The 12,996-nt window shown below is 45.4% G+C and overlaps 1 protein-coding gene across 2 annotated transcripts in view; it reads right to left on the minus strand.

Annotated features, from left to right (window-relative positions):
- Positions 1–12,996, minus strand: part of DOCK11 (dedicator of cytokinesis 11) — a 183,821-nt gene that overhangs the window by 85,682 nt on the left and 85,143 nt on the right. For both annotated transcript variants that reach the window (XM_087859834.1, XM_087859833.1), the window contains exons 17-23: positions 11,994–12,178; positions 11,836–11,901; positions 9,795–9,887; positions 7,675–7,798; positions 4,218–4,339; positions 3,483–3,569; positions 1,621–1,710 (exon numbers count right to left, since the gene is read on the minus strand). In XM_087859834.1, the coding sequence (XP_087715960.1) occupies positions 1,621–1,710; positions 3,483–3,569; positions 4,218–4,339; positions 7,675–7,798; positions 9,795–9,887; positions 11,836–11,901; positions 11,994–12,178 (767 nt within the window). The remainder of the gene's footprint in view (positions 1–1,620; positions 1,711–3,482; positions 3,570–4,217; positions 4,340–7,674; positions 7,799–9,794; positions 9,888–11,835; positions 11,902–11,993; positions 12,179–12,996) is intronic.

The raw sequence follows: 12,996 nt of genomic DNA on the forward strand, positions 1-12,996 counted from the left end.
TGAGGCTTCTTAACGATAATTAAGAATAATAGCCACCATTTGTCAACTGTCCCCCTGCTTCTACCCTTCCAACAGTATATTTTCAATATGGCAGGCAGAATGAGACCTTAAAAACCCAAAGTCCATCACGTGGCTCCTGTTTAACGCCCTGCAAACGCTTCCCATTTTATTGAAGGTATGATTCAGACTCCTCATCACGGCTTATGAGGCCTTACCCGACTAGCTCCCCAGCTACCTTTCCAATAGGAGGTCCTCACTCCTTGTGCCAGCCCCACACTCTGGAATTCCCGCTGTCCCTTGAACACGCCAAGCTAGCTCCTCGGGGGTCTTTGTACTTGCTGTTTCCAGCTCCCCCAGAAGTCCACCTAGCTGGTGCTCTCATTTCCCTTAGGTCTCCGGCAAATGTCACTGTACCAGAGATCTTCTCTGATGCTTTATCTAGAAAAGGGACCCCTTATCACTCTTCATCCCTCTTCGATATGTTTGGGTTTCCTCTGTGGCACTTCCTACCACCTGAAGGAATACATATATATTCATATATTCATTTCTTTGCATATTGTCCATCTGCCTCCACAAGAAAGTAAGCCCCTTGACAACAGGGATATTGTTTATTTTCTTCATTTATATTCCAAACACTTAGAATGATGCCTGGCCCATAGAAAGCACTCAAGAAATCGGTGCAGACTCCAGGATTACTATACTATGCAGTAGAGCCCTATCTCACTTAAGCCCCCAAACCACCCTACAAGTTGGCATTACTGGTTATCCCTATGTGACAGATGAAGAAACAAAGGCTTGGGGTAGTTCAGTAATTCGGCCAAGGTCAATCCCAGAGCTAATAAGGGACAGGTCTGAGACACAAACTCGGTGAATGATTCCAGAACCCATCCATATTATCTCATCTCATACGACCTCTCTGAAAGCAATGCACGTTTTTGTTTCCTGAGAATAGCATTAAGTAGTAACATCTGTCCAAAGGGAAATCCTATAGAGATTTCAGTTAAAATCAAAATTCTTCAGGCTTGCCATGGCTGACCGACCAAAGGAGCCACCAAAAGAAGAATGGCCATCACAGCTAGGTCCCGTGATGTGCAATTTGGTCCTACCATGTTAGGGAATAAACGGGAGTCTTGGGTTCTCAACACACTGGATAAAATGTGGTGTTTCCTAAGACTCTCTCCCATGCAACATGCAGAAACGAGGCTTTTCTGTCTTTGGTTGACCCTTTTGATAACCCTTCACCCATAGACCCAGGAATAACCATTTTATTCCAAGCAAAAGGGACTCCATTTCTCCCGACGCTTTTCTCCACAGCATCTTTCCTGGGCAGTCATCAGGAAGAGAAAAGACCTGAAAAAATCAATTTATGGAACTGAAATAAACATTTTCATGAGATTTTCAGATTCTGGCTACAACGTCTTCTCCTAATGCAGCAACTCTGCTGTCTGCTCCTGAAAAGGCACTTGGTAGAAAAGCACATACAAGCAAGTATTCTCTTGAGGATACACAGCCCACAGTATTATAAGGGGTTAGCTTGATTCCCCCACCCCCTCATCAAAAGGTGGCAACAAGAAAGACACAAAAAACAAACCTTTTCGCAGAAAGCTGCTGTTCATTTACCTTTAAATATTTAATGAGTTCCCCCGGAACCTCTTTCGAGCCTGACTGAATCAGCTGGCAATGATGGAAGAATTTGTGCACATGGAGATCCTGAAAAACAGACAGACACGGCCATTCGCAATGTGATTCCTTGCCCTCAGCTACGGCTCTCTAGCGCCCCCTCCGCCCACCTCTGGCAAACCTACCTATGGGGTCTCTGAGCGCCCAGACCCGGCAGCCACAGCTACCAACATCTGTGCCAGTGTCCCTTAGTCCCCTGGACCATCACACAAAGCAGCACAACCAGGCAAAGCGAGCACGTGCCTAAGCGTACCAGGTAAGCCATGGGTTTTGCGCGACTAGTCAAACCTTCGTTTAATTGCGTTTTTGATGGCTGTAGCCTCTGAGGTTGGGCTGCTTCTACACTTTTAATGAAATGAGTAGGAATACAGGTCTGGATGGACAGACGAAGAAAAGGGAGCAGCAGGGAGCTACCAGACAAGTCCCAGGCATTTGATGCTGCATTTACCACGGCGCTTGGCTGTCGAGTATCCAGCCGCCCTACGTGGAATCTCTTTATTATATACGGGCTCTGTGGACGGTGCATACCGTATCAGGAACTGGGATAATAAGATTTGGATTTTGACCTGCTTCCTCTTAGTAGTATCTTGGGTCAGTCATCTACCCCAAAGGAGCTTCGGTTTCTCCATCTAGGAAACGGTAAAGTGGGCACGGGGGCCAAGATGGACATTTATAAGGGCTACACCAAGGAACGTGGACTGCATCTTGTCCATCAGTGATTTTTCAAACTGTGCTTGAGCCTTCCAACAGACATCTGATTCTAACTGCACGGCTGATAAGGCTAAAAGTAAACTGTACTAGTCATCCATGAGCCCCTGCCTTCAAATTTCCGGGTTTAACTCCAGTCTAACCATGAGAAAAACATCAGACAAATTCCAACAGAGGGGCACTCATGAAGATGGACAAGGTCATCGAAAACAACGGATGTCCGAGAACTTGTCACAGCCAAGAGAAGCCTAGGAAGATGTGACAACTACATGTCACATGTAATGTGCTGTCCTGCACAGACTCGTGGAACAGGAAAAGTTCATTATTAGATAAAAACTAAGGAAATCTGAGTAAATACAAACCTTAGTCATTGATTAGGTATCACTACCGGTTCATTAATTATAACAAACGTGCCATACTAATGAATGTAAGAGGTTAATAACAGGGAAACTCAGCGGGGTGCCTCAGGGGCTCAGGTCATGCTCCCAGGGTCCTGGGATCAAGACCCGGGGTCGGGCTCCCCGCTCAGTGGGGAGTCTGCTTCTCCCTCTCCCTCTGTCCCTCCCCCTGCTTGTGCTCTCTCTCTCTCTCTCAAATAAATAAACAAAAACTTAAAATAACAGGGAAACGAGGTACAGGATATATGGGAATTCTCTGTACTGTCCTATTTTTCTATAAATCCCAAACTGTTCCAAAAACTAAAATTTATTTTTTTAAAGAGGTGATAAGGGCATCCACAAATCCTTTCAGACTTTTGTGAGGCTTGAATCCATTAATGGGAATAAATGGATTTGGGTATTTGAAAGGGATTATAAAACTTAAGTTATTACTATTAAGAATGATGTTATTACTAATGAGAAAGCGTTTGAGGCCACAATTTCTCTAAGGACGCAGGAATCAAATATGGTCTATTCTAAACAAGAAATAGATTCAGAGGCACCCAGTTGGTGCAGTCGGAAGAGCATGTGACTCTTGATCTTGGGGTCATGAGTTCGAGCCCCACGCTGGGTGTAGAGATTACTCAAAAAATAAATAAACTTAAAAAAAGAAGATTCAAATATCAAAATTGACAAAATTCATGTGATGCAACTTACTTGAGTATAAATCGTAGACTCTAAGTGGCTTTTAATCTTCAGCAAAGGCTTTGCACCGTCTACCCACTTAATATCCACATTCGATTGCTGTGAACAGAAAATACAGACAGGAGTTTCTATAACATAACTACAGAGAGATGAGCGATACATGACACTTTTACGCATTTCAAACTTTTTCCTTTTTTTTTTCCTTTCCCCCAGAAACAAATATATTCATCTCACACACACGGAATTATTGGAGACAATCACCTGCCTTGAGAGTAAACGGATCCTAAATCATTTTGAATTTCCAATCCTTTGTAGGCTGATACTTTTATAAATTGCAATAGAAATGAATTACTAAATAAATGCATGTTTAAAGATGATGCACGAAATCCAAGCCCCAGCTCTTAAAACTGTTATTAGAATCAACAGACACGAGGAGCGCCTGGCTGGCTCAGTCAGAAGAGCATGCGACTCTTGGTCTCGGGGTTGTGAACAAGCTCGAGCCCCGCGTTGGGTGGAGGGATTACTTAAAAATAAAATCTTAAAAAAATAATAATAAAAAAGAATCAACAGATACGAAGTCACTCGGTCAAACTGCTTTCAAAGTTTTCAAACGCTTATTTTCCATACTTCTCTTTCTTGTGGACCAGTCCTCAGACCAGACTACGTGAAGCTATCCACTCGAATACCGAATTCTACTTTTTAAACATGTCATCGTGATCCCTCCAACAAAGGCAGTGATTTTCCTACCCTTCTTGATTCTGCATCATTCAGATTCAAGTAGCCCGGAGGAAGGTTGGCGGAAACCGGCAGCTGCTGCTCAAACGTGATGATTCTACCATCCTTCAGCAAAGGTACCCAGGCAAAGCCAACTGCCAAGACAACAATCAACCGTGAGAGATGAGATCGCAAACGCAATTAGCTACACAAATCTCTGACTGCTGGGAGCGGGGCGGGGTGGCAATGTTTCCAGGAGTCTGTACGCGGTAGTCTGCGCCGTGCGCATCTGAATCCTGGGGAGGGAACAATGCATTTATTTGGACGGCTTCCTAATCCCAGCCTGGCCACTCATGAGTTCTTCATTCAACTTTCTGGACTATAAATTGGGAACGACACAGAGTCCTTCCATCTACTAGTTACCGAGACACCAAAGAGAGATAATGTAGGAAAATACTTCAAACATTTTTTCAAGTGCATTGGTACCATTATCTTTACCCTCTGGGGAATAACTTGCGGTAGACTTATTTTTTAAAAGAGTCAGAGCTCTCCCTCTCATCCACCCTTAGTGAGAGCACAGAGTCTCGTGTCTGGGACAATCTCAGCCAGCAATCAGCATGTTGCAAATTTTCTTTCAGGAACCCCACAGTGAGGGACTATGGAAAATTAAGGTCACAAGTCAAGGTCACAGTCCATAGTCATGAACACTGAATGCAGGTTTTCCTGATTACAGAAGGAAGAGGTGTAGTGGTGGAATGCAGACTTGAATCCACTGAGAGATTCCCCCCGCCAAGCCCGTCTCCGCATTTCCTACCAGTTTGGCTCAGAAGAGCCGCTTGGATTTCTATTAGAAAACTCATCATGTTCTAGCTAAAAAAGCCCGAGCCGTCTGTATTTCTCAGGTGGGGCCGTGTCATTATTTCCATTATGGAGCTTACTCTGGGCTTCAAGTGTTTATAACGCAGCTGCAAAAAAGCTTGCTCGGGACCAAGTTTTGGCACGTGAGCGAGGGTGTTGGCTGGAGAGCACTTTTTGCAAGCCGCTGCCTTCTGATTCTTTAAAATTCTTTGCGTGAGCGTGTATGTTTATACTGTGAACACAGAAGTCAACACAAATCTGGTTACAGTGTTTTCATTCACGTGTTTCATTTGGCAAATGCTTTAATTCTTAAAAGGAGACAAATATGTTGCTTTCTCTAAGGAGACTAAATGGCTTTCTCCGACTCCAGAGCTCTTCTTCTCTCAAGAGCAGAGGAAAGTAACTTGAGCACGGGAACCATTCGAAAGGACTCTGTCAAAGTAGTTAACTGAAAATCAGACACATGACCAAAGGTTTCCAGTCCAGAAACACAGGAAAATCTATTTCTTGTTCTTGGGTGAAATTTTTCCCCATAGACATTTTTATTGAGATAGAATTCAGATACCATACGGTTCGTCCATTTAAAGCGTGCAGTTCAACGGTTTTTAGCCTATCCACAAAGCTGGGCATCCCCTGCTACTGTCTAATTCCAGAACTCTTCCATCACGCCAAAAAAGAACCTCCACACCCCCTTGGAAGTCACTCTGTATTTCCCCTTTCCCCCAGTCCCTGGCCACCGCTAGTCTACTTTCTGTCTCTGTGGAATTGCTTTGGCAACATTTTTGCACCGTGAATTAATCAGAGCATGGCCAAGGGTGTCTCTCAGTCAAAACTCATGCGAAGCACCTGGAAGCTGGAAAGGTACGGTGTCGAGCACACGCCATCTGGCTCAGGGACGTGACACCACTTAAAGATGGACAGTTCAAAGTGATGAGTGGCCCACGGAATAACCGCCTCGTGCTTCACCGAGCCCTTTGCCCACTTTGGTCTACGGCTTAAATAAGGAAAGAGTAATTTGTCTTTTAGGACATGCATGGTCTTGGGTTCCTATCGTTCTGCCAGATTTCTTCTCAACCCTCGAGGTCCCTTGCCCTGAACAAACTGCAATTTCTGTGGAGACAGAATAGGACCACACGATCCATAAGGGCAACTTCCTAATATTTCAGTCTGGCTGCTGGGCGGGCATCACTCAGCGGTCTTACCGGCACCTCAAACTCAGTATCAGTCCAAAACCTACGATCCCCTCCCCCACCCCACCCCCCAGCCCCAGGGTTCTGCTCCTTGCAAATTTCTTCTTCCCAGTGTTGAAGCTTCAGTGCTGACTCTGAATTCTCTCTCTAGTTGCCAGCCATTGGCCAGACCCGATATACGCTGCTTCTGCAATCCCTCCCTCTCCATCCCCCAGCTGCTGTTGTAGGGTGGCCCCCTTTCCTCCCAGACTTCTGAATTAGCCCCTAACTGGCGTTTCTTCCTTCTTTCTGGCTCCAACTCCGTCCGCCACCACATTGCCACCCGTTGGGACTTCCTGGGGAAGAGCTCTTATACTGGCATTTACAGCCCTTCGATAGCTCCATACTGGTGACAGAATATAGTCAAATCCACAGCCTGGCATTCAAGGCTTTCCATGATCTGGCGCCTCCTTTTCAACCTGACGGCTTGTTGAGTCCCCTCCCAACACCCTGTGCTCTGGTCCTACTGAACTTACGTGTGGTTCCCTGTCCATACCCCTCAATACTTGGCCTCTGGACAAGCTCTTCTGCTCTCCTGGAATCTACCTTCCTGCCGTCACTGCGTTCTTAAACTCTACCCCGCCCCTTTAAGGCCTCACCCAAACCCCATCTCCTGCTGGAAGCCTTCCCAGATTCCCAGCCACTTGTCCCTCCAACCAGCCCAAGTAATAACTCACTCTTCCCTGAGATTACACAGCACCGCTCTCTCGGTAGCTACGGCTTTCTATCTTATCTTATCGTTGTCTACATAGATTTCATTTCCCCTGCTAGGACCATAGGCTCACTGAAGATGAGAGCTATGTTTGAGTCTCCACTGTATTCTCCTTAGTACCTACTGTAATGCCTTGCACATAATAAATACGCAGACGTATTTGGTGAGGGAAGGAAGGAAGGAATTTCAGACTGATCCAGGCTAACTTGGATCTGAATCCCAGGGTATGCTGATATTTACCTAGTGGCGGTGGCACATGCCATGTTTATAGGGCCTCTGTGTTCTTCTAAGGATGCTTCCCACTGGTTTATCTAAAGCTTTGCTGGATGGGACCAGGACTGGTACTTCCCTACTAGCGTTTATTCAAATTCATTAAATCTGTTTTATTTTCACTAGAACCAGGTGGGTCCCCAATCTCCCTCTAGCTCAAATATATCCCTGGGCTCTGGGCTTACTTCCCACATCCTTAGCGAGCCAAACTGGAAAGTTCTGGTTGCTGAGCCACTCTACTTAAAAGAAATGATGGTCAGATGAACATATAATTCATCTTTGACCGATGAACTTTTCAACTCGGAAATGTACTTTTTAGTGAGGGGAAGAAGTGGTTTGTAGCTTGAGGAAAAGAGGTTATATTCTAGACAATTCCACCTCAAATAGCTGTAGAAAGAGACTTTGACAAGAGTACACGTACCCGGAGTTTCAACTGTGTCCTGCTTTTTGGTTGTTCCCTTTGTGTTAATTTCACAACTCACATGATAAAAAGTAAAAAGCAAATGATGTTTTTGATGCAGATGAATGGGAAGCTCAATTTTAATCTGAAACGACAGCAAAATCACATATCACATTTTGTTTTGTTTTCATTGTCAAGCTGGGCAGTCAGACCTTTAGTTCAATTTCATCATACTTTCCAATGACATATTTTTCTAAATGACAAGCCAAGTCATCAGATAATAGATATCATTGAAATGTACTCTGAAGGCTTTTCCAGTCGGTTTCAATTTGACAACAGTAGTCTCCTGGGTAGTGAGAGCTGATTTATGACTTGGGCTGGAGAGCCCAGTGGATTCTCCTGGATGCAACTCTGCAGCAGGATTTTCTAAAACACTAGATCAAAGCCACAGCCTCACAACCCAGGGATAGTATGTAACTCAATCTGCGTCAGCGAATGCGATCGATCTAAAATGTGTACTGGATTTGAAAGGCTTCTTTTCTCTAAATTGTTGCCTTCCTTTGTGTGGAAGAAAAAAAATTAAGCTTTGCAAATAAACATGCAAAAAATCACTATGGTATCACAGTATCCACCAATTACAGTTCATATAAATACTTTTTGAAGAAAAACGCATGATTACTCTTGAATAAAGAAATAAAACTCGCCATCCTTGGCACATGAACTTAATCCTAGAAATGAACACTTCAGTACAAGCATCTCAAGTGATTTTCCAATCAGGACCCCACCAAATGTCTTTACTGCCTCCCGGAAGTATATAAGAGAGAGATCACGGATGTACTTGATTTGACACATGTGCATACATGCGCACAGGAACACACCATCTCTCTCCATCTCCCGCTCTGTCTTGGTCAATATAGACTGAATGAATGAAAAGCCTGTTTCTTTCAGGCATCCTAACAATAATGCGGATTACTTACTGCATGATCGAGTTTTCTGGAGTGACTGGTGTCGATGAGAGAGGCGGACATATTACAACAGCTTGGTGCTGGACATCTGGCCTCATCATCATTCATGCAAGGCAGGGTTTTGGTGTTACAACTAATTTCTGTTGTAGGTATATTTCACCACGGAACACGCTTATTCCCAGCAGCCAGACCATCTGGGTATCTAACGCTCTGCTGCGCATGAATGTAGCCATACTCTCTCCCCGGGGGGCAGAACCGCAAGGCACCGCTCTGCTCCTCCCCATCCCCCACCACACCAAGAGCACTGGACAGAGAAAGAGAGGAGGCCTACAGCTGGGCTACAAAGCCTCCTTAGGACAGCAGGTGGACCTGGGGAAAATCGTGACAGCAGGGGGGATGGTTTCGGACAAAGAACCCTGAGAAGCAGGAAGAGCAAAGCTTCCGGCCGGGGATGCATATCCAGGTTTATGGAGACACGTAGGAAGCCGAAGCAGTCTGCAGATTTGGATAAGCCAGGGATACACCGACTGGAAGAGGCTATGACAGAGACACTAAGAGAAACACTGGCAAGTACAGCAAGATGCAGAGATGGAGAAGGAAAGAGAGGCAGAGGCAGGGCCGGAGAGGTAGGCTGGGGGGGAAGGGAGCATGGAGCTTGAGAGACGGTCCCACGCCCCTTCGTCTACACTGCGCGGAGGCGTTAGGACAGCCAGTGGGATTCTGGTGGCCCCCACGTGCTGCTGTGTCTCGCCAAGCATTTCACTTACAGAGCGGCTGCGCCCCCAGCCCAATGCAAAACCACAGGAAGAAAGATCTAGAAGGGCCTTCAGAACATCTCTTCTGAATTTCTTCTTTGAAAGCTGAGGAAATGGAGACTTGGGAAAGGGGAAGTGACTTGCTCAAGGTCACGGAGCCCGTTGTCAAGGCGAGGCTAGAATCCTAGCTCTAGTCTCATGTTTGTTCCCTACATTGTTACCTCTCACCAGAGTCCCTTCCATTTGTGGGCGAATTCCACCGTCATCGAAGGACATCAAGCCCTTCGCCTTGGTGTGACGCTTTCTATTTTTATGGGACAAAACGTTCAGGGATTGCAAGGGCAGAGAAAATGATGGAAGATGAACAGAAAAAGAAGAGCCACCACTGTGTTTTACGAACATCAGAAAAATGCATTCTTACCTCATCATAGAACTCTGGATTTTGGTTGTGATGTGAGACAACGGCATAAGCATTTGTGGTAAAAACAGAGCCCGCGGGTTTTCCGTAAATACACTGCAAAAGAAGCAAACGGAGTCACCCATCTCGGTGAAGGCCTCTAAACATAACGCAATGGAACCACACACAGTTAGAGGCATCTGTGAGCCCAAGGCCACGGCCAAGCTCACCCGGCTCTCACCGTGAGCCTGTACATTCCAAATCATTTACAGTCACTCTAGCTACCACCCCAGACATCACTGAACTTGGCCGCGTGGATGCTTCCGAGTATCCGGTCATCAAAAAAAAAAAAAAAAAAAATGCACTTCCCAATTAGTTGACGGCAAGAAGTCAAACGCAGCTAACCATCTGTAAAGGGAACACTCTGAAACCAGATCTGGAAAGCTTACTTCTCTTGTGCTATTTGCATTTCTTCCTAGGAGAAGCTCCCAGCCAGGCAGTTAGCAACATTTGCTGGACGCTCCTTGAGCGGTGGGCAAGGCGAGCATCGAAGACACGCGCGCACACCAGCAGATACACTCCTCGCCTGAAGAAATTAAAAGCTGAACGTCCACGAAGCTGCAGGCGAACTGACCGTCCGCTCACTTTATGAGCCACGTTTTAAAAGTCACTGGCTTTCCGTGAGACCCACAAACTAAATGCGAGGCTTTCTAGGGTTCCGGGAAAAGCTCCGATTGCATTTCCGGTGTGAGTTTTGCACATCCCCGGGCCACTGAGCTCAAGGATAAATACGCAGTCGGCGCGCCAAGGTCCTACCGGCCTCACCGTTACTTCACAGCCAGCCTCTAGGCCCGCTAAGAAATGACACTCAGAACCCCACGGGAATGCATCGCCAACTCCCCTTAACTACGGTTCTGGGGGCCATCTGCAGGAGCTGCGGAGGGGTCACCTAAGACTCTTTAAGGATCCTGCATGAGGGGAAAAGGAAGAGTCGTTCTCATCCCCGGCGAGGGGAGGAATCAGAGAAAATACATCTAATCTGAGCCAGCTAATTCCTAACTTAGGTTTCTCTGTTAAACAAACAAACGAAACAAAACAAAACAAAACACAAAACCAACGAAACACCTTTCAAAGGTAGGGGTTATTAAACATTCAACGACTTAGTCAGGGGCTTCCAGGCTTTTCCCTCAGGAGGTTTGCGTGGAGGACTAGCCGTCCATCTGTCTGATTTAGGCTCAAGCTAGAGAAGGAGGGGGCCCGATAAATCGTGATGGCTAGATGTTCTCGGAACTTCTCTTTCGGGCCTCTGGTTAATGCAAAGCTAAAGGCGCCGGGACGTGAGAGGTACGTAAGGATTGCTCTACCAGAGATACTGAGATTCTGCTTTCCCTGCACCCCGAATCCAAGCTTGGAGGCACCATTTGGCCAGTGCCTGCGAAGTCCGGTCTCAGAGCAAAGCAGTCCTGCTGTGCCTCTGTTAGCTCAAAGCCCGTTCAGGTTTCAAGGAGAAAGGCGTTTTCAGTTCCCTGATGATCCCATTAGAAACTATCAGGTCATTGGAGAAAATGATGTGATGGCACAGGAGAGCGACGCAAAATCAAAGCGGAGCAAAAGCAAAAATGGAGCTTCCCCATTTTTCAAGCTACACACGCTCCCACCTCATTTGGTTATTTTTAAAGATTTAATCCTTACAGTTAACGTGTAAGAGCAGAAAAGGCAATATTACCTTCGTCACTTGAATAATTTTCTTTGTGGCCCTTAAAGAAATTAAACTTAGCCTGTGAAACTACCAAGTGCCAAAATCTTTATCTTTTTTTAAGGATTTTATTTATTGATTTATTTGAGGGAAAGAGAGAGTGCATGCACAATGGGGGGGGGTGGATAGAGGCAGAGGGAGAAGCAGGCTCCCCGCTGAGCAAAGAGCCGGATGGGGGACTAGATCCCGGGACCCCAGGCTCAGGACCTGACCCGAAGGCAGACACCCAACCGACCGTGTCACCCAGGCGCCCCCCAAAATCTTTATCTTTACGCTTAACGTATATACTTATCGAGATCATAAACAAACCTTTAAAGCGCTAGCTTCGCTTTCGTCGGAATCCCGGAATTCCACACAGACTGCAATGTTCCTCGCCTAAAAATGATTAATCACTCAAAATGAGTCCTAAAACCAGCAAATTATAATTAGCACTTTATACTCCAAAATGAATAGTTTACGCTGCTTACCTTGGCAAATGTTTTCTGGCTATCGTATTTTAATTGCAAGGGATATACATACAGATGGTTTTTGTAAATAGTAAATGGATAACAGTATTTTGTCATTTCTGGAACAAACTCTTCGACCTCCACAGTAATATTTTGACAATTCTTTTCGAAAGGCTTCAGGGGCACATATGAAGAAGTAATACAATCTATACCAGGAGAAAGAAGACAGGCAAAGGTGATACAATTTAGCAATCATGAACACATTCCTGCATTTATAAAAATATACAAGGACCGCATTCTCAACGAGTGATTTAACAAACAGAATTCTCAGTGATTGACAAAAAAGTCATACAACCGCTTCAAGAACTCAGAAGGACAAGACGGCATAGCCTGGTACTGATTTTAGTGAAGCCATCCAAACCAGACACGATTGCTAGTTCGTTCTCAATGTAGAGTGATTTGCCAAATATAACACATCATAATTTTGACAAATTTAAACTCTGCAAAGAAATCCATTACATTTTTCCTCCCGTGGCTGCAATTTAGCTTTCACTGCAGATTTTTATTGGTATCAGGGAACGAACAGTAAATGCATGCCTCCAATTAGCTCACGGATAGTCACTCTCAAAAAAGGTAACTTGGTGCACGTGCAACTTTCACCTAAGAAATAAGGGAGGCCTTTGGAAACGACAGATCTTCGGATGTGTCACCAATAACAAATTCAATACTGAAGGTGAAAAACACAAAGGCTCGGAGAAGTGTGGTGGCCTCAGTTATCGAAGTAGCCACCGGACTAGAGGTGATTCACGTACTGACGGAGGTCTAACACTGCCTGTCCTCGCTGCGCCGCGGTGTCGATGGAGCAGGAAGACCCGGGAAGAGTGACACTGAGGACACAGTGTTTTCGGCTGGGCTCAGATTTCTCCAATTATTATAGTGATACTTACAATACAATATCTGGAGATACAGAGTAAAGTGATCGCTCCACTATCCAGAGAGAACTACTGTTAGTATTTTGGCATAT

The sequence above is a fragment of the Ursus americanus genome, chromosome X, assembly GCF_024610735.1.
Source record: "Ursus americanus isolate L20-20 chromosome X, mUrsAme1.1.p, whole genome shotgun sequence".
NCBI classification, from domain to species: domain Eukaryota; kingdom Metazoa; phylum Chordata; class Mammalia; order Carnivora; family Ursidae; genus Ursus; species Ursus americanus.